This window comes from Acipenser ruthenus, chromosome 21 (genome assembly GCF_902713425.1).
Source record: "Acipenser ruthenus chromosome 21, fAciRut3.2 maternal haplotype, whole genome shotgun sequence".
NCBI classification, from domain to species: domain Eukaryota; kingdom Metazoa; phylum Chordata; class Actinopteri; order Acipenseriformes; family Acipenseridae; genus Acipenser; species Acipenser ruthenus.
The window spans coordinates 2,698,863-2,724,530 of NC_081209.1; the positions used below are offsets into that span (position 1 = coordinate 2,698,863).

General features: G+C 48.3%; 1 protein-coding gene across 1 annotated transcript in view; it reads left to right on the forward strand.

Annotated features, from left to right (window-relative positions):
* Positions 1-17,346, forward strand: part of LOC117426818 (unconventional myosin-XVIIIb-like) — a gene marked incomplete at its 5' end in the record, with an annotated part of 38,295 nt that extends 20,949 nt beyond the window's left edge. The window contains 18 exons of the mRNA XM_058995622.1: positions 230-341; positions 1,008-1,132; positions 2,505-2,659; positions 3,102-3,225; positions 3,411-3,611; positions 4,356-4,466; positions 5,021-5,125; positions 5,556-5,711; positions 6,931-7,044; positions 7,652-7,768; positions 8,258-8,341; positions 8,687-8,824; positions 9,258-9,443; positions 11,592-11,722; positions 13,106-13,147; positions 14,373-14,537; positions 15,472-16,626; positions 17,200-17,346. Coding sequence (XP_058851605.1) covers positions 230-341; positions 1,008-1,132; positions 2,505-2,659; positions 3,102-3,225; positions 3,411-3,611; positions 4,356-4,466; positions 5,021-5,125; positions 5,556-5,711; positions 6,931-7,044; positions 7,652-7,768; positions 8,258-8,341; positions 8,687-8,824; positions 9,258-9,443; positions 11,592-11,722; positions 13,106-13,147; positions 14,373-14,537; positions 15,472-16,621 — 3,216 coding nt within the window. The remainder of the gene's footprint in view (positions 1-229; positions 342-1,007; positions 1,133-2,504; positions 2,660-3,101; positions 3,226-3,410; positions 3,612-4,355; positions 4,467-5,020; positions 5,126-5,555; positions 5,712-6,930; positions 7,045-7,651; positions 7,769-8,257; positions 8,342-8,686; positions 8,825-9,257; positions 9,444-11,591; positions 11,723-13,105; positions 13,148-14,372; positions 14,538-15,471; positions 16,627-17,199) is intronic.
* Between the last annotated feature and the right edge of the window lie 8,322 nt (positions 17,347-25,668).

A 25,668-nucleotide genomic window follows, 5' to 3' on the forward strand; every position in this document is an offset into this window, starting at 1 on the left:
TCTCACCCAAAAGATGGAGCACCTGGAGGTTAAGTGACTTGCTCAGGGTCACACACAATGAGTCAGTGGCTTAGGTGGGATTTGAACTGGGGACCTCCTGGTTACAAGTCTTTGTCTTTAACCACTGGATGCACATATACACATGCATGCACATATACACTCGCGCACACACCCATGTACATGCACTGTGAGTTGACTCCTCCTCACCCCCTCCCCTCCTTTCTTGCAGAGTAAGTATGATGTGGCGCGGAAGAGCCTGGAGTCTGTGGAGAGAAAGCTGGAGGAGGCCGTGCAGCAACTCCAGACCTACGAGCTGGAGAGAGGGATCACCACCGGCTCAGGTATACTGGGAACCCCAACTCTCAAAGCGCTTCACTCCAAAATCACCACTAGCACGGTCTGAATGGAAAGAACACCAATTACAATTCAAATATGCAGCAGAAACACACTTTAGACGACTTGCATACCCCAAAATAAAATCGCACAGTTGTTTATTTCAGGTTTGGTAACTTTATTTGCTGTGATTTTATTATCTGGAAAAAATAAAAATAGAAATAAGGCTACTAATTTGTAGTAGTTAGCTTTGAGAATCTAGCCCAGGGGTGTCCAATGATGTTCCGAGGGCTATTCCACTCCAGGTTTAACAGGTACTATGAGATCATAAACTACTTCAGGGTCTGGATGCAGGTTTAATTGGTTTAGATCAGGGTTGGAACAAAGACCAGGAGTGGAAGAGACAGCTTTGGACACCGCTGAATTCCAGGCCTAGTCTGTGACACATAAATAAGTTACTGACAAATCCTTTTTTGTCTACATTTATTACTAGTCTTCCTTTTAGAAAAAATCTCCCGATCCTGGGTTTGGGTGTTTGCGTCTGAGTAAGTAACATATGATTTCATGTACGGTCCTGTAAGGTATGGCTCTCACGCACTGTGTTTCCCATGTGGATTCTCAGTGGAGGAGCGAGGGGCTCCCTCAGGGCTGACCCCTCTGTTCTGTGTTCCCAGGGGACGAGTGGCAGCTCCGCTACGACTGCGCCCAGACGGAGATGGAGTTCCTGCGGAAGCGTCTGCGGCAGATGGAGGAGAGGATGGAGTCGGAGCTGCAGGACCGCAAGGAGCTGGAGCTGAAGGTAGGGGATCAGAAGGGGCTGCACTGCGCATCTACTCGCTTTCAGGAAACGCTTTCCATTGAGGGACTCTGATCACTGTGTATTCACATAGTAATCACTTAGTAAATACATGTGGACTTACACATAATTGCAATGTTATTATGGATAGTTACAATGTACATAATGTGTAGCTCTTTGTGCACGATCTAACCCTAACTCTAACCCGAACCCTAACCCTTTTCTCATACAATTGTGTACTTGCACTTAAGTACATTGTAATTTAACTTCTTCGCCGGCTGGTTTCACAGAACACAATTAGCATTAATCTTGGAGTAGTGTTGGAGTATCTCAGGGGTTAGAGTGCTGGGCTGCAGCGTGGAAGGCAGTGGGTTTGAGTGGCTCAGTTTTAGAGTGCTGGGCTGGAGTGTGGAAGACAGTGGGTTTGAGTGGCTCAGTGGTTTGAGTGCTGGGCTGCAGCGTGGAAGGCAGTGGGTTTGAGTGGCTCAGTGGTTAGAGTGCTGGGCTGCAGCGTGGAAGGCAGTGGGTTTGAGTGGCTCAGTGGTTAGAGTGCTGGGCTGCAGTGTGGAAGGCAGTGGGTTTGAGTAGCTCAGTGGTTAGAGTGCTGGGCTGCAGCGTGGAAGGCAGTGGGGTTGAGTGGCTCAGTGGTTAGAGTGCTGGCTGCAGCGTGGAAGGCAGTGGGTTTGAGTAGCTCAGTGGTTAGAGTGCTGGGCTGCAGCGTGGAAGGCAGTGGGGTTGAGTAGCTCAGAGGTTCGAGTGCTGGGCTGCAGCGTGGAAGGCAGTGGGTTTGAGTAGATTAATGGAATACTAGGCTGCAGTGCAAAGCATTATGTATATGTGTAATGGGGTAAGACACTGTTAAGCATGGCTTCTGTAATAACCCTGCATAAAAAAGAAAAACGATCCAAATCAGTGAGTATAATGGCAGTTCTACAATTGAAGTGACTCAGACATTCAATTGCTATGTAGTTTGCATAAGATGTGATTCTGAAGAATGAATCTCGTCTTTATTGTAATCCTCGAGTACAGAAGAATGCAGCAGTGAATACAGTGGCCATTGATTCCTGCATTCCCATGTACACACAGACTCAGGGTGCTCTCTCCACTGAAATCAGGTCTATAGGTAAGCAGCTCAGGAGACAGAAAGCAGGATCTTCACAGTCCCTAAGCCAGTGCTGACCTGGCTGACCCTTGTCTGTTTCTTATTGCCTTTAGCTGTTATGCACTGTGTTATGCATTGTGTCCCTGTCCTGTCCACATGGCATACTGTGAGATCAATGGCATTTGGACAGTAGCACTTACTGTATTAAATGTGTCTGTGTGTCTCTGCCTATCTATCTGTGTGTCTCTGCCTGTCTGTCTCTCTGTCCCACAGTTGACAGATTTGCAAGGGAAGCTTGACGAGACGAAGCGGTCAGCCTTGCAACTGAAGAGGAAGTGTCGGCGGGTGACCTTTGACCTCCAGGACACGCGGGTGCTGATGGAGAGCCAGCAGGGACGGAATCATGACCTGGAGAAGAAACAGAGGAGGTGAGAGAGAGAGAGAGAGAGAGAGAGAGAGAGAGGGAGAGGGAGGGAGAGAAAGAGAGAGGGAGAGGGAGGGAGAGAAAGAGAGAGGGAGAGGGAGGGAGGGAGAGGGAGAGGGAGAGGGAGAGGGAGGGAGGGAGAGGGAGAGGGAGAGAGAGAGATGCTTGCTACCTCCAATTAAACTGAACTAAAGAATAATTAAGTAATTAACTAAACAAATAATTAGCAGGGGGAAGAAACAGTTTTTCCAATTTTGTTTAATTCCATTCTTAAAACAAATCTATAAAAAGGTGAGAAATGTTAAGCCTGGCTATTGAGCAATTTTGAGGGTTCTTGTTACACTGCATAGCCACAATGTCATCTTGTTTATAACGTGTGTATAGATGCTTAATGTAGATGCTGGTTCCAGCTGCAGTGTTAACGAAGCCTGTGGGTTTATGTGCAGGTTCGATACAGAGCTGGCCCAGGCCCTGGGAGAGGCTTCCTTGGAGAGAGACATCCGAGAGAAAGTGTCCCTGGAGAACAACAGCATCCGGTCAGAGATCTTCAAACTGCAGCGCAGCATCCAGGTACAACTACTGTAGTGCACCGGAACGCCAGGCTAGCAAGGAATTTGGTGCCAGTGTTTGAAAAGCCTGGCTGTGCTGAAGCAGTGTAATGAAGCGAGCGGGTGGTGCTGTCTCTCTCACTCTCACTCTCTCTCTCTCTCTCTCTCTCTCTCTCTCTCTCTCTCTCTCTCTCTCTCTCTCTCCAGGAGGGGCAGTCAGAGCTGGCCTTGTTGCAGCAGCAGAAGGAGGAGCTGGACACTCAGCTGCAGGACCTGTCGACACCACAGACCCTCCACCCCGACTCGGCCGCCACGTTGAAGAAGCAGCTGAGGGAGCTGGAGGCGAGAGTGAAGGAGCTGACCGCTGAGCTCACCGAGCAGGCAGCCACAATCCAGCAGCATGAGCAGGTGAGCCCTGGCTATAGACACACAGGGGAGCCCTGGCTATAGACACACAGGGGAGCCCTGGCTATAGACACACAGGGCAGCCCTGGCTATAGACACACAGGGCAGCCCTGGCTATAGACACACAGGGGAGCCCTGGCTATAGACACACAGGGCAGCCCTGGCTATAGACACACAGGGCAGCCCTGGCTATAGACACACAGGGGAGCCCTGGCTATAGACACACAGGGCAGCCCTGGCTATAGACACACAGGGGAGCCCTGGCTGTAGACACACAGGGGAGCCCTTTCTATAGACACACAGGGGAGCCCTGGTAATATACCTTTATCCAACAGTAACCTTTTCGCTCTGGTACTTTTAAAGATAAAGCCCTTTAGCCTCGTAGCAAGAGGACATTCATATTTAATCTCCTTCTTGTTACATTTTTAAACAGGTTTCACTTCTCACAAGATAGGGGCGTGCATGTTTAAAGGAAAACGTTCCCACAGCGATCTGCAGCCTGAAAGCATGTGCTAGCATAACACCTCAGCTCTTCCGGTCAGGGAATCACTTTGCCAGGGATGCTAGTGAGTCACCTCATTCTGCAGCCGCCAGGAGCAGTACACTCGCACATGGAGATAGTGAAGGGGTGCCTCTGGGGCTCAATCTCCGGGGGTCTGTAAGAGAAGCTCGGGTCTCAGGAGACTGACCGTGCTGCCCCCTGCCTTATCACCTCTTACCCCCCACTCCTGCCCTCTCGCCCTGCAGACGCGGCTGCGGTTCGAGATGGAGATGGAGAGGATGAAGCAGATCCACCAGAAGGAGCTGGAGGACAAAGAGGAGGAGCTGGAGGACGTGCAGAAATCATCCCAGAGACGGGTAGGAGGGAGGGGAGAGCTAGGGGAGGTAGGGGAGCCAAGGAAGATCCAGGTGACCTAGGGGAGATGAGGGAGACCAAGGGCAGCCAGGGGAGATCTAGGGGAGCCAGGGAAGGCAAGGGAGACCAGGGAAACCATGGAAGAGACAGGGAAGGAACAGGGAAAAGACCTAGGAGAGAGGAGAGACAGTGGACAGGGTCTGAGAGAGAAGAGGAGGGGTCTATAGGGGTATAGAAGAGTGTATGGAGGGACCTTTTATAAAATAGCCTTTCAGAGGGAGTATAGGATCAGAGAGAGGGTTCAGTATCAGCAGGCGCTCTCAGAGACTGGTCGGGTCGTCCTGGGATCTAAAAGACAGCGTCTGTGTGTCTGTCCTCCTTGCTGTTCCTTTCTGACAGTAGATGTCTGTGTGTCTGTCCTCCTTGCTGCTCCTATCTGACAGTAGATTTCTGTGTGTCTGTCCTCCTTGCTGCTCCTGTCTGACAGTAGATGTCTGTGTGTCTGTCCTCCTTGCTGCTCCTGTCTGACAGTAGATGTCTGTGTGTCTGTCCTCAGCTGCGGCAGTTGGAGATGCAGTTGGAGCAGGAGTATGAGGAGAAGCAGATGGTTCTGCATGAAAAGCTGGACCTAGAGGGGCTCATAGCCACCCTGTGCGAGCAGGTAAGTCCTTGGTTTGGGTCAAGCACATGGCACGACAAATCCCAGCCAATCCCAGGGGTGTCCCAGCAGGCAGGTCTCGCAAGTTCTGGACAGGTTCAGGCTGTGGCTTTGTGCATTTCACGGTCTGTGCACCAAGTAACCTCATTAATCCCTGAGAGCATGGCGCGCATGTCGAGTCATTGATGAGACGAGGAGACGTGAGGTGGGTCAACGGATCAGGAAACAAACTCACAGAATTACTAAGCGTTTGCTCCACTTCTTTCCAAAAAGGCATGACAATAAAAAATGAAAAAATACTGCTAATGTTAATTCTAGAAAAATATATATATTCTACCTCCTGCGTGCATTGACATTGTGACCAAGTTGTTTTGCAGTTTTGTGAGTCTGTTCCCAAGGGTCCCCCCAATACCATGCACCCTTCCCCCCTCAGATCGGGCATCGTGATTTTGATGTGGAAAAGCGTCTCCGCAGAGACCTGAGGAGAACTCACACCCTGCTGGCTGACGCACAGCTGATACTGGGAACACTGGAGGATCCAGTGAGCAACGGAATCAGCAAAGAGGAGGCAGAGAAGCTGCAGTCCCAGGTATGACTGGGAGGACTGGGAAGGGACTGGGAAGGGACTGGGGAGCTCCTGCTGGCGGGAGGGAGGGACTGGGTCGTATGAGCTGCTGGGCAAATAGTTAACGCAAACGTAGCTCTCACTGTTGCTGTGTACTGTGTGATGTACTTCTAAATGTCACACCACATTCATGATATTTGAAAGCCAGGATATTCATTATGCAGCACCTCACCTCTGCAAAAGCGCAGCGAACGATTTTAAAAGACAGGGCGACCATGCAGCTATTCAGAACTAAGCTGTACACGGACCGTGAATTTCACACAGTATAGATTGTAAATAGCTGCGCTCTGAGCTTTGCAAACAGAGCGAGGTATACGATTGCTTTTTCTGTTTTATTTAAACTCGTCGTGACTGAATGTCAGTTTTGTGCATTTTCTTATTTAAATGCGGCAGAGAGAGCACTGATACGGTAGCGCTGCGACACGGGAGACGACGCTTCAGAAACGAAAATTAATGGAAGAGCAGCAGCTGCCAGCAAGGCTTAAGTGATTTAATATGAAGCTCCCTCTGATTTCAAACCAGGCAGCGCGTCCACATTAGAATGTATAGTGCGTGCACAGGGAAGGACACGTCCCCCGAGGCACACGTTAGGAATGAAGAGATCAGAAACATGCTCCCTGGACACAGTGCTGGGTAATGTAGATCTGGTGTCATCCATATACTGAGTCAGTGAGGAGAAAGCCTTTAGCTCCAAAGTGTCCTACACCAGTAATAAACCATTTAAGAACACGTTTAATAATTGTCTATGGGATTAATTCTCAGTTTTAATGTTAACGAACCACAGAAGAAAACCCTTTCAGCCTTTATAACACATGTAGGAGCTGCGTTTTCCGCCTGTAATTCATTATTACAAGTTATCTAAAAAACCTGACCTGGAACATTTAAACTCCATTCCTCTTCCAAAGTGCAGGGAAGGGAATATGACTCCCACTGCAGAGCAGTGTGAGCCACTGCAAGGTCTACTCATCTTAGATAAGTTCTGCGATCAGAAAGCTGCCAGGAGCCGGGTGAGGTTTGAGGAGCTGCCTCCTCTCATTCATAACCTTTCTATAATGCTCTTCTGTTCTTTACCTCTAAGGTTTGTCAGCATTTGCTAAGGCGTGACTAAATTGAGATGAAAGAATCCTGTAACAGACCAATAGAAACACAGTACCGATGCAGTCTGCCCTTACCTTTCCCACAGCTGACGGAGAGCGAGAGCAGGTATGTGCAGGCTGAGAAGATGCATAAGACTCTGATGATGGAACTGGACAGTGCACAGCTGGAGCTTGAAAACATCTGCCGGAACAAGAGTCTGGTATGAACACTACCTGAGGAGCTGGGCTGGGCTGGGCTTCATCGGGCTGGGGGTGAACACAGCAATTCACGTGTTACCCCTCTGTGCAAGCACACTGCTTTCCATGCTCCTTGGAGCTTCTCAATTCATCCAGGATGGTGCTGTCCCCACTGGGATTCCATGAATTGAGCGCTGCGTGCTGTGTTTAGGAGCTCAGGAGAGTTTAGGAGTGCGAATCCTGTTGAAGATTGTTTCTTTAATGTCAGAAACAATAAGTTATAATGAAGACTGTTCCTGAAATGTCCTAAGAGGGACCTCCGGGACAGTCCCATTGTGGGATGTGCCACGCCCCTACTAGTCCTGTGTGTACCCGTGCACCCTCGCTCCCTGCTATTGCCCCCTCTCTCCCTGCTGTTGCCCTCTCTCTCCCTGCTATTTCTCCCTCTCTCCCTGCTATTGCCTCCTCTCTCCCTGCTGTTGCCCCCTCTCTCCCTGCTATTGCCCCCTCTCTCCCTGCTGTTGCCCTGTCACCCCCAGCAGTCACTCCCCTGATGAAGGAGCTGCTTGCTCGGCTGCGTTGTGTTGTTCCTGGTTGCTGGAGAGTCTGAGCTCTTCCCTCTCTGTGCAGGTGGATGAGCAGCTGTACCAGCTCCAGCACGAGAAGACAGACCTGCTGAAGAGGATCGAGGAGGACCAGGAGGACCTGAACGAGCTCATGAAGAAGCACAAGGCCCTCATTGCACAGGTACAGTGTTGCATGTTGTATACCATTCTGCTGTAGGATTTGTCACTGGAGCCCCTTACAGAACTCGCCATTGCGACCTTTACAGTCCCATGAATTGGCCCTCTCTGCATACAAGGCGACGCATTGCTGAGTGGCATCTGTTCCTGCTGAGTTGCGGATGAGTTTTATGATTGATTTTGTGTTTTTTTGAACTCTGTATTTATTGTGTTTGATGTTGTTTGCTGTGGTGGTGTGCGAATCTTGCCAGGTCATCATTGGAAATGAGAATTTGTTCTCAATTGACTCATCTGGATAAGTAAAGGTTTTGATTGATTGATTGCTTGATTGATTGATTGATTGATTGGTTAGGTAAACAGCAGCACCCAGGGACTGCAGATAGGTCCTGATCGGATTGCATGTGATCAAGCTATGTGTAATATTAGGATGCTGGACAAGGGGGATGGTGGGGTGACGTCCTGCACTGACCTGTCCACCTCTCTGTTTGCACAGTCGTCCAGTGACATCAGTCAGATCAGGGAGCTGCAGGCTGAGTTGGAGGAAGCCAAGAAGGAGAGGCAGAACCTGCAGGAGAAGGTGAGGCATGACTTGCTTTAACAAACCGTAATGGACAAGATGCAGTTTAATTACAAAAGATGCCACACAACTGCCAACATTGTATCTTTAGTAATTAGACGCGTTGTTACCTTGTACTTCACCTCCATGTGTGTAATTAGCAACCTCTGAACACTTCACCCACCTATCAGGGGAATTGCTGCGGTGGTGAGTGGGGGGGGGGGGGGGGGGGGGGAATAATCGAACATTCTAAATTGGGAAGAAAAATAATCGGACACTCTAAATATTAAAAGAAGAATAGTCAATCTCCAGCCAGGCCCAGTCCTCTCACCCTCTGGCTTCTCTCTGCCTGTCCTGGGCTCACAGCTGCAGGCCAGTCTGAGTCGTGTGAGCTTCATGGAGGGGTCCATGGTAGAGCGCAGCATCGTCAGCAGACAGGAGGCACTGATCCGCGACCTGGAGAACAAGCTGGAGTTCCAGAGTGACCAGATCAGGAGGTTCGAGGTGAGCGCAGCCGAGGACTGACCCCTCGTGCTCACAGCGATATGAATACCGTGCTGTATCAGCGCCGCACGGTGCACACGCGCGCTTCACACTGAAATAATTATTCATTTGATTTTTGTACAAGTAATCTGAGCCCTTTATATGGAGAAGCTCTTCATTGTTCTGTCGTTCTACAGATCTGAATTTTCGTGCACTTGTCTGACAGTCACACCTGAACCGAAGTGTGTGTGTGTCTCTGTGTGTGTGTGTGTCTCTCTGTGTGTGTGTCTGTGTGTGTGTGTTTCTGTGTGTGTGTGTCTCTCTGTGTGTCTGTGTGTCTCTCTCTGTGTGTGTCTGTGTGTGTGTCTCTGTGTGTGTATCTCTCTTTGTGTGAGTGTGTGTGCGTCTGAGCTACACTGTATATCACCTCTGACTGCCCCCTTCTCCCTCCTAGGTGCTGGTGCTGCGGCTGAGGGACAACGTGGTGCGGATGGGTGAGGAGCTGGAGCATGCTGCCGAGACGGAGGCCCGGGAGAAGGAGCATGCCCAGTACTACCAGCAGCGGCTGCAGGAGATGAGAGTGGAGATGGAGGACCTGGCTCGCAGCGAGCTGGAGAGCAGCCGGCGCAGAGTCGAGCTGGTACGACTCGGAGAGCAGTAGAGAAAAGTGGGATTGGGAGGGGGAAAGACAGGGTCAGGATGAGAGGGACGGGAGGTGAGGCAGCCACACCACCCAATACAGTACATTGTAATACACTGTAATACAGTACACTGCTTCTCTGATTAGGAGTCTCGGGACAGCCCTGTAATCTCTCACCTCTTCAGTAATCTGGACCCTCTGTCTCCTCCTGAGCTCTATGGATGGGACGAGATCTCAGCCTGTGTAATATGTGAAGCAGAAGATGAGCTCAGGAGTCAGATCCCACTGTAGACACAGCCCGTGCACGACTGAGCCCTGCAGGGTTTTCAGTTATGCATCAGGACTCTGCCATGATTTGGTGATTATAGCACAAAACTTACTGGCTTACATTGCAAAAGGTGAGAAAAAAAAATGGACGAATAAATAAGGAATTCAAGCCCAAGGCAGGAACTCTCCAGTAATCACATGATCTCCTGACTAAACCACTTACCCTGGAACCCTCGCCGCAGTGTGCTGCCATTCACACTCTGGCACTGAGGCTGCCGCAGTCCTGGCGCCGCTGCCCTCAAGCAGTGCTACAGAGACCCCCTCCACGCCCGGGCGAAGCGAACACACAGAGACAGAGACAAACATCCTGTTGAGATTCTTGCACTCCAGCTACTGCTTTTGCTGAACAGCTGTGAGCTGACATCACCTTGTGCAGCTGGTAGCAGACGGGACGGGTCCCAGTGCAGTCTGTCCTATGAATAAGAAACAGGGGGCTTGTTTTGAGTGAATCCTCCAGAGTGTTCTGAATTAGCTGAGTGCTGAGCCTCTGGGATTGTTTTAATAACTGGGTCACGTTAAAGTTTGATCGTGCCTTTGCAAACTCGCTTGCCCCACGGAAGCTAACTCCATTCCTGAATTATTCAGCTCTTGCTAATTAAGAGTAACATGCAAGCCGCTACAGTTTGAATGCTTTTAAGATGCAAGGAGGGAAATGCTGGAGAGTCTGGATATTGCTTTACAGAAATGTGCAAATTAGTTCCAGCTGATCTCATTACAGGATCACTGGGGACTGGCAACGTTAGATTTCTTTCCTCGGTTTGAACACTTCTTTGAAAATATTTTGGTGGGCGGCTGGGGTATTTGTTACCCCTGGAGAGAACAGCTGAGATAAACCAATGTGTCTTTTCCATGTACATTAATTAAACCTCTCTTCATGCATTATACACATCATACGGCAGAGAAAAGATATTTCATTTCATCAGCTGGCGTTCCACATGTGGGGTTGACAGAGCCAATTTATTTTTCTGCTTCTGTATATTTCGTATTACCATTCCCCAAGTAGCTAGGGAATGGCCAGTGGTTGTCATGGTGATATGAACTTGCACTTTTAAAGAGAGACTCAGCCTTGCGTGAAACAATGACGTGGTTTGCATTGTTCAGGGGGGCTGGATAGATGTAGCTGGTTGAATGTGATGGCTGTGTTGGGTTCTCTGTGAATCCCAGGGGCTGTCAGTCCATTAGCTAACACTGCAAGAGAAGGGAAGCATTATGGGAAGCATGACCGGGTCATGTGGCAGGAGTATGTCAGACAATGAGAATCAGGTGTGTGTGGGGGGGGGGGGGGGGGGGTACAGTCTCTAGATACTAGAGACTGAGGAGAAGTATTGCCTGGTGTAGAGCTAATGGACTGGAACTAAGTGCTGAGGGACTGGGAGGCAGTGTGGTCTAGTTGTAGAGCTGAGGGACTGGGAGTGTTTGGTCTAGCGGTTAGTGAACAGTTTTGGTTACAGTAAATGTTTGGTATAACAACAGCATCTGGATATATCATGATGTCAAACTCACAGTTGTGTCTGTCCTAATGCAGTGACCCTGGTGTACGTTGGTGCTGTTTGAAACAGAGCTACAAAGCCCAGGTCCTCCCCCCCTGTGCTCCTCGTACCCAGGCCTGCGGTGTGCTCCTCTGTCCTGAATCAAAGAGGCCAAAGCTCTACAGGGGGCAGGCAACCCTTTCATCTCTCGCACATCGACCTTCAGTCTACCGTTGATAGCTTTCTATTTTAGCACAGGCTTTGAATTTCACAAGGGAGCCGCGTCCGTGTCATGAAACAAGCCAGGCTCAGATGGTCCCTGATTCTTATTCTGTCTCCACTCTCTCTGCAGGAGATGAGACTGGAGGAGCTGAGTGCAATCAGGCAGACATTACAGGCCGATCTAGAGACATCAATCAAGCGCATCGCGGATCTACAGGCTGCCCTGGAGGAAGAGTCCAGTGATGAAAGTGACTCTGAAAGGTAAAAATTCTCAGAACAGGAATCGGCTTCAGCTGCATGATTTATATATAATTAGAAATAGAACTATCCAAATATAACTAGCATACTGGATTGCTTGTACAACCACTGAGCTACTCAAGCCCACTATCTCCCACCATGCAGCCCAGCACTCTAACCACTGAGCTACTCAAACCAACTGCCTTCCACATAGCAGCCCAGCACTCTAACCACTGAGCTACTCAAACCAACTGCCTTCCACACTGCGGCCCAGCACTAACCACTGAGCTATTGAAACCAACTGCCTTCCACACTGCAGCCCAGCACTCTAACCACTGAGCTACTCAAATCCACTGCCTTCCACACTGCAGCTCAGCACTCTAACCACTGAGCTACTCAAACCCACTGCCTTCCACACTGCAGCCCAGCACTAACCACTGAGCTATTGAAACCAACTGCCTTCCACACTGCAGCCGAGCACACTGTGCTCAGGTCTATGGACTTACAGCGGCTGTAATGTCAGAACATTCAGAACACAGTGCTCTAGAATCTCATAGTGAACGTGACTTTATTTATTTATTTTTTTTATACATTTTTATTGCAGTTAATTACACCAACAGGGACGGACACACTGTACAATTTTTTTTTTTTATCAGCATAAACACCATGCGTTGGGTGATGTCAATGATGCATGCGGTAGGCTATTAGTAAAATGTCACTAATGAATTATGCTAATATAGTTCTCATTGCTGGTGCTGCACATGGGTCTGTATTGCAGGCAGCTTCGGACCTGCTGAGGTCTGGATCAGCAGTCAGGTTCGCTGCAAAGCCCCTGCATTGCTTTAGGGTTATTATTATAGATCAGCAGCACAGCGGTCTCCAGGAGCCTAGCTTTGTTTTATCTTATTTTACTCATGTGAATTCAAACAGCCGTCAGTGAGCAGGGATCACAGTGTAGAAAAGGGCTTTGCAAAGCAGCGCTCTGGGGGGGGGGGGGGATGGGGGGGATTGGGGGGGGGGGGGGGTCCAAAGGAAAGTATTAATGAGCTAAAGAGACACACATAATGGAGTGCTTGCCAATGTTTGTAACATTGTTGTTTTGTTTTTTTCTTCTTCCAAACTTTCATTTCCGTTTGCCCTTTAATCAGTGATCAGTCGGGATGGAAAGGTATGTTGAAGTTTGACATTTTCCATGAGCCTGAGAGAAAAACAAGTATGTGACACGAGATCTCAACAACCACATAGAGACTGTACTGTACTGAGAGGGACACACACACACACGCACACACTGGTGGAACTGCAGTCCAGCTGCTGTTCCAGTTCCCTGCAGTTTCTCTGCCCCGGTCCTTCCTGAAGCTGTCTGCAGGTATCAGAGCTCACAGTCCTCTCCTCTCTCCTTCCACACAGCGTCCAGACAGCAGTGGATTCCTTTGGCAGGAAGCGAGACTTGTAAGAAAACCCTTGTCGATTCTCTGCTCTGCTTTACGGCGTGGGCTAGCATTTCTTTCCACGAACGAACTAATTCAGAGCTTGTGAATGGTGCTTCATTAGAATGACCCTCTGGAATTGTGTAGGAACGATATTTGAAAAGGAACAAGAAGAATCATACTGTGTAACGTTGGAGTCTGGAGCGTCTCTTTGCACCTGGGCAGAGTGTGATCTTCTGTCATGCATGGCTGTCATTTAGCAGCGGTTGGCATGGATCAACCCTTGGAACGGTCTGGTTGGTTTGATAAAAAGAATAACTGCATGTGTGTCTGTACAGCAACTCTGAGAGCCTGCTAATTCAATAGAATATAGTGAAGTGAGCCAGGTAATTGAAGCCCCTGCTGAATTCGGCGCTGGGTTCAGCACTGAGGCAGTGGACAGCTCCTCAGAGATGCGAGCTGGGAGGCTCTCTTGCTCTTGCCATTGTCTCTGTGTCTGCGCTTGGTGCAATGTGTCGGCTGGGTTATTGTCATGTATCTCTGTTTGTGACGTTACGCTTTCTCATTGTGAGCGAGCGCGCGCGCGTGTGATCCTGTGCTGTGGTCATCTTCCTGGACCCCCTTGGACACGACATGCAAATCTTTAACAGGATCTCATCCTGGCCGAACCAGAAGCAGCTCAATGGGGCAACCCTTGTAAAAAGTTATTGAAAAACATTTCCGCCTGTCCTTAGAAATCTCAGTTTTAACTGCAGTTTTGATTTTACTGCTAAGCACGGCTCGCATTCACTGCACCACTGGAGCACCACTGGAAATAGGGAAGCTGCGTCTGCACTGTAGAACCCTGGCAGCTACCACTTCTACAGTGCTAGGGGCAAATATTGTAGTATAATTCCGGAATGGAAATAAGACTCCCATTGCAAAGCAGATTGATCCACTCCTGGTTTTAATACGAGTTTAATAGGAGCTTGTTATCAATACACTGTGGCTAATCAAGCATGTATTAAAACCTGGAACGGGTGACGCTGCTATGCAATAGGAGTCTTATTCCCATCCCTGTAGTGACTAGGTTGCTAATCTGAACATCACCGAACGCACTCTTGGCAGAACATGGCACAGAAATTCTACGTTCACACTTCAAAAAGGACATCGAGGGCTTCAGTTAGAATGCCAGCACATCTTAGTGCACTGTACTGCAATCATATGATGCGTTTTCTCTTTCCCTGGCTGCTGTTTCCTCCTGATAGAGACAGCCTGTCCACTGTGGGATCTGCGGTCAGTGTGGACCCCGGGGAGGGGATCAGGTCCTGGCTGGGGGTCCCCCGAGGCCCCGGGTCCCCCTATGGAAGCAGCATGGCCAGCAGCGTGGCCAGACAGTCCGTGTCCGAAACTATGAGCACGTACAGCATCAGGTAAGAGAGTGCAGTTCAGATCAAAAACATTCTTTTGTTTGATTCATTTTTTCAAGTTTTGTTTAGTGTGGCTTAACGCAATGCAAAATGATCCTGACATACAAAAAATAAATTGTTTTACAATATAACACCTCTTATTGGTCAACTAAAAGCAATTGCTTAAGAAACACATTTATTCATTTATTTTGTGGTACTAATTTTAGCAGTTAATTCAACCTAATTAATCTGTTTAATTAGCTAATTAGTTAAGAATATTTTTACACCGCTCCCATACTTACGTTTAATGCGGATACTGTGAGTATACCAGCAAGTAGGATACCTAATTGTCCAACACATTTTCTGAGTCCTTTTCCCAACTTCGTCATCCCTTGAGACGCTCATTACATCAGCTTGATTGCAGCGGACATGTGTTTGTCCCAGGAAGGCAGTAAGTGAGTGAAGCAGGTGCCTGGTATCAGTATTCAGTCCAGTGCTCACGTCTCTCTCTGTCTGTCTGGCCCTGGTATTAGTCAGCCCCCGAGCTACAGAGAGGATCTCCTCCTTCTCCTCCTCTGTCTGGCAAGATTGATTGCCTCTCTCCCCGGGACCGAAGGGGATGTGCTCTGCCTTTGTTACCTGAGATCTATTTATATCTCCCTGTCTCTGGCTCCTCTAGTGAGCCGGCCTCTCCATTGTCAAAAGAAAATAAATAACAACAACTCAGACTCCTGTGATGCAATTCCACAGCATGAAAAGGGAACATTACCGTGCTGATAGTTCGGTTTCACTGCACTCTATTTTTTACATATTCAATTTCCACTATAGTTTTTTATTGATGCATGTATTAGTGTATTGATTTCATCTATGCACTGTGCTATACCTCTGCGTACCCCGCTACCCCAATCCTCTGTGCCTACAGTGATGAGGCTGTCTAACACCCTGCTCCTCCCGACAGGTCGCTCCCCAGAGACTCGGAGGGGAGCAGGCCAGGGTCCTCGCTCAGCCTGCGGAGGAGGGAGCTGGGCCAGGACAGCCAGTCGCGGAGCAGCGTTGGGGAGGGAGCCAGGCATAGGGTCACGTCGCCCCTGGCAGAGTCCACAGGGTCTACAGGGTCCGCAGAGACAGAGGAGAGAGAGCGGGCTCCAAGCTCGCTGGCGCTGTCAGAGTTCCTGGAAGAGCTGCGTCGCAAGCGGGGGAGCGAGCGAGCGGAGCAGGGGAGCGGAGTGGGACGGGAGGGGGGCGGCACGCTGCCTATATACCAGACTACAGGGGCGTCGGTGCTGAGAAGGCGTGCCAGCTCCATGCTTGAGCAGGAAGACGTGACGAGCGTGGGCTCAGAGGCGTCCTTCAGGCCCACCATCCTCAAACACACCTCTGAGCCGCAGGATGCCAGCCAGGCTGCCGCCAGCTCCGCCCTGAGTCCTCGCATGACTCGATCAGCCAGCCTTAGGTCCCTCCCTGAATCCACAGGGGACCGGAGGATGACCCGATTCAGCTCCTGTGAGGCCCTGTCCCCCAGCCCCAGCACCCCCCGCCGCACTCTGCCCATCCTGGAGGCTGCCACAGAAGAAGAGGAACTGTCCCGGCCTCTCTCCAGGGTCCCGCCGCCAATCCGGAAGCGCCTGGGGCTGTCTATCGCAGAGGAAGAGAACGGGGAGGAGGTGCAGCTGGGGAAGGAGCCGCTGGTCTTCAGAAACCGGAGGCTGAGCAACCTGACGGACGAGGACAAGACGGTGGAAAGCAAGGGAGACGGCATGGAGCCGGAGATCCTGCCTGCCATCCGCAGGGCCCAGTCCACCAGCAGCCTGGCCCAGAACGGGGCGGAGCGCAGGGAGGTCAGGCGGCCACTCAGCGTCCACTTCGGGGAGCTTCCCTCGACCAAGACTGCAGCTCACAGGGGGGGCTCCGACTCCGACTCCGAGGGATCCACTGTGTCGCTCCGCAGCGTAGAGAGTGCAGGGGCCAGCCAGGGGGCCGGGAGAGTGCGTCATCGCAGAGCTCTGGGGGAGCTGGGGGAGGAGGAGATGCAACAGCAGGAGGCGGAGGGTCATGAGAGAGACGTTAGCAGCGTGATGAGGAAGTACCTGCGCAAGAGGGACAGCTAACACAGGTGAGCTGGTCATTTCAGCAGATCTACCCTTATTAGCACAGTCTAAACTTGCAACATGTATCTGATTCAGCCTACCGTTTAGAGAACCATTCAAATTATCTCTGAAAGAGCAGCATTTAGGCAAAAGAAATGAACAACCTGGTGCTGGGAGTTTTTTGGTAACATTTCAAATACAAATATACAATTCCACGGTTTCTCTTTTAGTTATCAGGTACATCCCTCAAGAAGACAAACAACAAACCTGCCAGACCAATTAAGAATTGAAATTTGTCTCGCTTGGCAGCGATGATTCTGGACGAGCCCCCAATATGCGTCTGATTTGAAATCCTCAGAAAGAACTCAAACAGGCCCTTTTCCAATTGACAGTGGTTTTGTTAATAGATCTCACTAGGAGGTATTCTCAAGCTGTGTTACTCCACAAACAGCATGAGAGCACTCCCGAGATCTTTATTAAACAGCTCTGCTTTCTGGTTTGGCAGATTAAACCACTTTGAGAACAGCACCCCCCCCAGACAGCCCTAATCCTTGCGTTGAACCTTTCCTGAACCCTTCCTGTGTTTTTTCATTCCACAGTTTCCATGGAGCCGGACACGGACCTGCCCAGGGCAGAGGAAGAGAGCACGCCCCCTTGTGGGAACCGACAGTAGTTTGTAAAGAAAGTAAAAAAGAGACAGTTGATTTAAAAAATTGAGTTTGTTAAACAATGCTGTTTGTTTGGTCCCTCTGCGTCTGTCTTATTAATTCAGCTCCTTGGAATGGTCCAGACATACTACACAGTGCATCTTGCATGTAGCTATGAGCAGGCAGGAGAGTGATAAGCTTACTGCATTGCATTCTGATCCCTCATCAGAGATACTAGCCTCTCCAAATTCTCCTTAAAAAGGTTCACCATAGTAAACACATTGCAAACTGTATAGTGGATGCACGGTAAAGCCTAGCTAAGCATTGTAAAGATTAGTCTAAGGCTGTATTGCCCAAGGAGAACACCATTCCTAGCACCAAACACAAAGATCTTCCTGGCAACACATCACGTGTTGCACATTACAAACGTAGCATTGTGAACACACTATGCTACTGAGGGGTGACAAAGTATAAAGCATTGTATCATATGTGAGATACACCACATGGGCATCGCAGGGTTAAAAGACAAAACCGTTGCCATTGCTGACACTCCAGCACTGCTTCCCTGTGAACACAGAAAGCATTGCATCACCAGAGCGGGTGCTGCTGCCATGTAGGTGCCCTACATAGTCACAGCCTGGCAGCTGGGCTTCACATTGAACTGGCACGCTGCCTCCGGGTGCTGATGCACTCTGGGTAAAGCATGCACAGCTCTGTGCCCTGCCTGTTGGTCTGGGGGGGAGGGGATGGGATAAGGCAGAGCCTCAGGTTCGAATGGAAAAAGCTCCACGCTCTTGTTGTCTCACTGTTCAGGGCTGATTCCCAGGTTGGCATGCATTCCACTTCACAGCATATCGGGTCCTTCACTGTTAGATGTTTTGATGTGGAAGTCAGATAGCGAAATAAACAGGGAGCGCTGTGCTGTGGGGGTGCAAGGAAGGAGGGGAGAACGTTAGCCGGATCACATACTGCAATCTCACTTTAATAGGAAAGCATGAAAACAATTATGCATGCCTGTTTCAGTTTGAGGGAATATTTATCATGATCCATTGTTCTCTCTTTATAGAAACACTAGGAATTATTTACCAGCGTTTTGTATTGAAAAGTAATAAACTAGATGCCTGGGGAACAGCTGTATCTAATAACGGGTCTCTGCAAAACTGATCCAGTATTGAGGAAATACAGGCTGCTTTTGATTGGAATCTCTTTCACGCTCATTATCAGGGGACTGATCGATGAGCTTCCCTTATTAACAGGAGCAGATGTGCGAGTGTCTGTGTGCACAGTGAAAAGAATTGCTTCCAGAAAGAGCTCCTTTAGCATTGGGGGCTGTGACCTGTTGCCATGGGCTGTCTGCAACACAGTGTTGACCTGATTTCTAACTCATACTTCACGTTAGCTGCTGGACTTGACACATGCTTTTTTGAAACAAGAATTGAAGCCGTGCTGGTTTGTTTGCATGCTCTGCACTGTGGTTACTGGCTCATTGAGAGACACTGGATCACCATGGGCCTGCAGTACCCCCTCGCTGAAGCTCGAACCTCCAGCCAATCAGGCAGGCACTTCAGAACGCAGATCAGTGGCTTGCACTCCTGTGCTGTCAGTGTACTAATGCTTTAGTGAAATCTGAGGAAATAAACTGGCACTCATTTGAGGTGCAAATACTATTGAGAACCGTCAAATTCTTAATTGTGCATTTCTTGCAACAAATGCGTTGAAGTCCTGAATCTGAAATAATCCATCTGTCTGTCTGTCTTCCCAAAGTAGAAATACACATCCAAAATGTTGATATGAAAAATGACAACGTGAAAATGGGATGTTTTCTTTGAAGCGAAGCCCCGCTCTCTCATTAACTCTCTTTTGTTAGCCCTGGAAGCAGCTGTCTTGTCTTTGCTCCTGGAATCATTGACTGAGCTCTTATAAAAAGGAGGAGATTAGCTGCAAAGCCTCTAAACAGCATGTGAATCACACCAACCAAGCCCACATGTGCAAAACCAACTGGGTTTAATTCACGTGACCACTTAACGTAGCGATTTCCCCACATGTAAAAACTAGCTGCACCGCTGGCTTGGTCCTACGGCGATCTAAAACAGTGTAATGATACTGGAGAGCCTTCCCTCCCTCTGCACATGAGTGTATGAGACTGTTGTACAAACCACCGTATTCATAAGAATTTACCAGACTGTACATTCTACATTCAACAGACAGCAGCCAAAAAGGTGGTAGGTCCATGATGGTCTACCTGTGAGATATTTAGGGTGGAACTGCAAGGTGTGGGAAGAGATGTGTGAATGCCAGATGCTTCTCTCTTTCGGAGTTCTCTGGACAGCTGTGCATGGCAGATGTTTTTCAATGGTAGAGGATGCACGGGACAGATGTGCCAGCCTGAGGTTCCCTGGTGTAGTGAATCAAAGAAGGTTCTTCATGAGATAAAGGCTTTCACAGAGCAACTGAATGCAGATTCTTTTAAAAACTTTGCAGTTCACAGCCTGGTTTTAGGTCAGTACTGTAAGCCCCCTGTGAACACGTACAGACTTCCAAAAGAGGCAATAAAGCGAAGTCACTCCAATCAATTTGTGACCCTCTTTAAAAAATGTCAACCTGTTGTAAATGGTATCCGTGACTTCAATCAGAACTGTTTTGCAGCTCGGATCTTTAGCTGACCCCTTTGTGTAATGCTGTGCTGTACTTTTCCTCGACAGAAGACTTGAGAAAGGACGTTTCTGCTGGTGAGTGTTTCTCGCTCAAGTGGTCTGAGGGCAGCTCATCAGAACAGAGCTTGATGGATGTACTGCAGCCTGTGATTCTGTAAGGACAAGCGTCTGGCTGTAAGTGCCTGGCAGTGTTCGACATGACTGCTGGGCAGAGCACAAGGCAGGTCAGCCTGTCAAGCCAGCTCCAGAGAGAAGGATTCCACGACCTTAATCGTGAACTTCTCTGGGCACGTCTGCTGGTCCCTGAGCACAACTTGGCAGTAGCAACAGCAGCCGGTCAGATGAGTAGCTGGGAAAATGAGAGCTGAATATTCAAGAGGAGTCTTCCCCCTTCTATGCCAGGTTGATGAAACAACGCTAAGAGATCGATCTTACTTTCTTTCAAGCACTTTGTCAAGGCATGGCTCTGGATAAACAATACAGCAGATCAGTGAGAACAGAGAGAAAGAAAGAGAGAAGGGGAAGTCGAGCAGGGTAGTTTATAATGTACAGTATGCACACTGATCTGTGTTCACACAGCAAGTTCTTAAAGGCTTCAGGTCTCTGTCAAAACACCACGAGGTACTTGCACTCACTGTGCTAAAGGAATTGAAGGATGTCTGTCATGGGGTGGTGTGTGTCTCTGTAATAACCACAATACCATCAAACGTCAAACATCATCTGAGCTGTTCTTTCCATTTTGTATTTGTTTTCTGCAGTCCCTGTGCCTGAGCTTTCACTAATGAGACAGACAGTGACTGACAAGCAGGCTCCCTGCAAAGGATCAATGATCTCATTACTACTATCAACACTAGCGCTGGCCCTCCTTTTCTTGTGAGGAAGGTCGCTGGTTTCTTTGCTTGTTTGTGTTCTTAAAGCACTTGACGTTTCTTTTGGGTTTGAACTCTTTGCTTTTTTGAACTCGCAGCATCTAAACAAGTGTTTTTACAGCAGTTCATGGAGTGACAGCAACAGGCTGAGCACTGGCATGCAGTTCTGCTTCACAAAACCCGCAGCTGCGCATTGACAATGACAGTTACTGGAAACTGCAGTGTACCTTGCCTGTAGATTCATTATTATTCCCTGTGCCAACCCCTGCTCCTCCATCCCCGACCAAAATCATCTCTGGAAGACACTGTCAATCTCATCTCCACTGGGGTCAGCCTGTGTTTGTGTGCTTGACAGACAGACGGAGTTTATTAACCCCAGCCATCAGGGTCAGTGAATCCGAAGCAGTGTGAATCAGAACCACTGACTGGGATGGGATGAATTGATGTTGGGTTCATTTCTCTGAGAGGCATGTGGATTTCATACGCCCCGTTCGGATGTGTTACATGTTACAAACAAGGAATGGTGATTGTATGGATAGCTGCCAAAAAACCCATGAAAGATTTACGCAGGATTTCAAAGGTCAGCCTCAGCAATTAAACTAAAACAGGACTCTGCTGCTGTGCTGAGCCAATGCAGACAGGCTCTGGGGCTGTGTAGAAGTGTTTTTATATGGAGTGTGCTAAACCATCTCCACTCTGCTTTCTGAGTTCAGCTGTATCGATACTGTGCATTAGCTCACCGACAAAACAGGACCCTGGTGCATTAACCAGCGAGGCTTTGTGAATGCATGCTAAGTACTAGAAGGCATTGAGACTGATTCAACGGAAAGTGCAGGCTGCTAGCAGCTCCGAATGCAGTGTCTCAGAAACAGCCCACGTCGTGTTCCAGGGAGTTTCAGAGATTCAGGGCACGGGCATGATAAACAGTGCGGATCAGGGAGGCGGTCTCAGATGATAGATAGCGGAGGGTGAACAAGACTGCAGTGTCAACACTCACAATCTCAATTCGGAGTGGTGTGCAACAAACTGCGTTATAACCAAGAAAGCAACATAAACTGCAGCTACAGGGAAGACACGCTGCAGTCTTAATGGTAACACGAAGCAGAGGTTTTACTGCAGAGACGCAGAATTCCGGACGTTATTTTTATTTAGATATCAGATGAGATATTTTGCTTCATGTTGATACAACTATTAATACGAATCAGGCAAGACTGGATGGTGTTTCTGGCTTTTTCCTTTGCAACTGTGCGGCTTGCGAAAATGCCATTAAAACCGATACCTTCATGAGCTCTATAAGATTAAATAATTTATTACATGCTCTAGGAATAATGTTATTTGCAGGGTGAGAATTATCCTGTAACACCGGCGCTGGTTGCTACACACACACACACACACACACACACAAAGACACACACACACGCACACACACACACACAGACACACACAGAAACACACACACACGCACACAGACACAGACACACACAGACACACACACATGCACGCACGCTCACACACACACACAGACACACACACACACACAAAGACACACACACACACGCACACACACACACGCACACACACACACACGCACACAGACACAGACACACACAGACACACACACATGCACGCCCGCACACACAGACACACACACGCACGCACGCACGCACACACACTCACAGACACACAAACACGCACACACACACACACACAGACACACACACACACACACACACACACACACACACACACTGGTTCTCATACCTGGAAGCACTTGTCTTGTCTTTAGTGCTACAAGGATAAATACGGACCAGCATGCACTCCACTAGACGCACAACGTTATCTACCTCTCCCGTTGTGGTAATGGTGAATTAATAAACTGCCGCGCCTCATTGAAGAGTTGTGCAGTGTGCTTAACATCAGTAGTATTTTCAGCACAGACTAATGGGCACAGCGTGGGGCCCCACAGGCACACTCAAGGTGAAATGCTGAGAAAGGCACGTACTAGGATGTATGTAGGAACGATAGCGTGCATGATCTCACTCACTCTGGAAGAGGGTTCTTGTCTATTAGTTTCATGCATGCGCCTCTGGTGCGTTTGTAAATGTTTGTAAATGATTCTTGATGAACCGATCTTGCTCCCAGGGGGCAGTGCTCCTACCATCCCTGCTGCAGTGTCTAACAGGCGTGAAATCAGCTCCATCGGCCTCCTGTCCTCCCTTACACACGCCCGTAGTAACTGCAGGTCGGATGATAATAAAAAGCAATTACAGAGCCGCAGTGTTAGGTTGCTAACGGGAGATCAAAGTGTATTGAAGAGTTCACAGTGCGACGAGGCACTCGGCGATCTCAGACCATAATGCCTTCATGCATTATTTATGAATGAGTGAGATTTGCATCCATTTTCATATGGAGGAGATTAAAATTTAAATCACAGAAAATGTCCCTCTGATTTTCTCCTGATGATCTGGATTAAATCAGAATCAGCTGCAAAGTGCCTTCTCTGTCCCTCCCGATCACAGAGAGTACATTCTGTCACTGTTAAGAAACTCCTGCCCACCCCTGTGACAGTAAATACTGCTAAATAGCTTTTTACTATTTCAATTGAATGTATAAAACTTCTCCCCATTGCTAGCGCATGCCTGCATTTCATTTGCTCTAGAACCCGAATGCCAGCTCCAGTCCTTCCAGAATGGTTCTTTGTTCCATTTATTGAAGCATTCTGATCCTAAAGAAGTTCATTATGCCCTTGTACCTGTTCATCTTGTTGCAGAACGGGCCTCCAGTTGCCCAGCCCTGTTCTATACAGTACACGACTGCCCTGATTCAATTTGCAATAGCTATCATTATCATTATTTACAAACAGCATGAACTACCAAAAATGCATCGTATAAGTACTTCAGTTATAACTAAATAGCAATTATTTAGCGCATTAGTGCCACTTCAGTCTTTAAGTGCACAGAGCGCAATGGAGACAATGTAAGGCTTTTAGAAATTGGAAGCAATGGAAGGGAGGACCAGTTCAAATCTTTACCACAAACTCCACAGCGCTATTCTCTCGTGCTAGTCCTCCCCACCCCGCCGTTACTCTGTACCCGATCGGGACGGGGGCGGATTTGAACCCTTAGTTTCCCGCTCTGAGTAGGATGATCCTGTTATTTTATGATGCTCTGACCGACTCTTTTAAGTTCAGTCCACGTTCCGATCTAATCATGCTGCTAGCCTCTCTCCTTGATTTCCGCTGGTTGTGTTTTATGGTAGATTGCTGCTGATGCCTCTGTGGATTTGGCAGAGCCTGGGATCCACAAGCAGCTGAGCCCCCGTGCCGAGGAGAGGATGATTCAGCTGGGATGATTCTCACAGGCACCGAACCACTGCTCGCATGATATTTAGACAAGGCAGCGCTTTCTCCGTACATCACTCTCTCTCTTCATCATGCCACGAGGTGGGGGTGAGGGTGCAGAGTGTGTCACTCTTATAAAGGGTTACCATAGCAAAGGTGCTGCATGGTGAAAGCATGGTAAAACATAGGTAAGTATTGTAAAAGCCAGAGAGGTATGGTAAAGAAAAAAAGACATGAAAAACAGGGATAAACTTTGGTAAATGCCTCTGCCTTCACAATGATGTCGCTGCTGGTTTTCGGTTCCTGCCTGATCTAGAAGATAAAGCGACCTGGTGGAACTGCTGTAAAGGGTATGACGTGAAGCTCTCTCACAGTTATTACAAGAGCCTGTTAATAGTACTCTAGGTATGGAATTTGATTGACCATGTTCTCCAGTTGATCAAGAATCGGAATGATGGTATTAATTATGTTTCAGGGAGACGCACTGCACAAGGGACAGCCAGAAAGACTTGAGCTTCAATAGAATCTCTTCAAGGACCCCCGACTGAGTCGCATATGGATCCCAAGCTGCGCATGTAACAAATGATTATGCGGATAACTCAATCACAAACACAAGTAACATGTCCCTCTGTCAGACGGTTCACCCGGCACACGTGTTTTAATGCCATGAGCTGCAGCAATTGTGTAGTCTATTTCTGCAGAATTCACATCAATGGAATTTAATAAACTCCTAACAACTCACATCTAAGGGAATCTGTGTAATCTACCCAAAGGTGCAGAAAGGAGCAGTACAGTTGCGGTGATATTAAACTGCAATTACAGTAACAAGTCTCTGGTTCAATGCAGTTATACAGAGGTTGAAGATAGGCATTACAGTTTTTTATTAATCGTATTTTCATTTCAATTAATCTGCGGTCTCTGCTCACCGCAGTCATTTACACAAGCTATTGAGATATTTCTGAGTCCAATTTGATCACTGGATGCACTAACAGAGAGCGGTTATTATTATTATTATTATTATTATTATTATTATTATTATTATTATTATTATTATTATTATTATTATTATTATTATTATTGTTGTTGTTGTTGTTGTTTTTGAAGCATGTTGTTAACAGAGAGAGATAAACCATCTCGTTTACCAAAACATCTCATCAGGGGATACTCTGGCAGAGAAATCTCAGTCTAAGCTCCTCAAAGCAGCAGCTAATCAAAGGAATACATTTTAGATAGCGAGCTCGACAAGCCCTCACACAGATCTTATCTGTCAGTCGGGAGGCTGCTTCATCTACATTTCTAAATCACCACTCCCCGTCACAATCACCAGCATCACTGGTGTCACTCTGGTTTCAGTCTGGTTTCAGTCTGGTTTCAGCCTGGTTTCAGCTTGGTGTCAGTCTGGTTTCAGCCTGGTTTCAGTTTGGTGTCAGCCTGGTTTCAGCTTGGTGTCAGTCTGGTTTCAGTCTGGTTTCAGCCTGGTTTCAATCTGGTTTCAGTCTGGTTTCAGCCTGGTTTCAGCTTGGTGTCAGTCTGGTTTCAGTCTGGTTTCAGCCTGGTT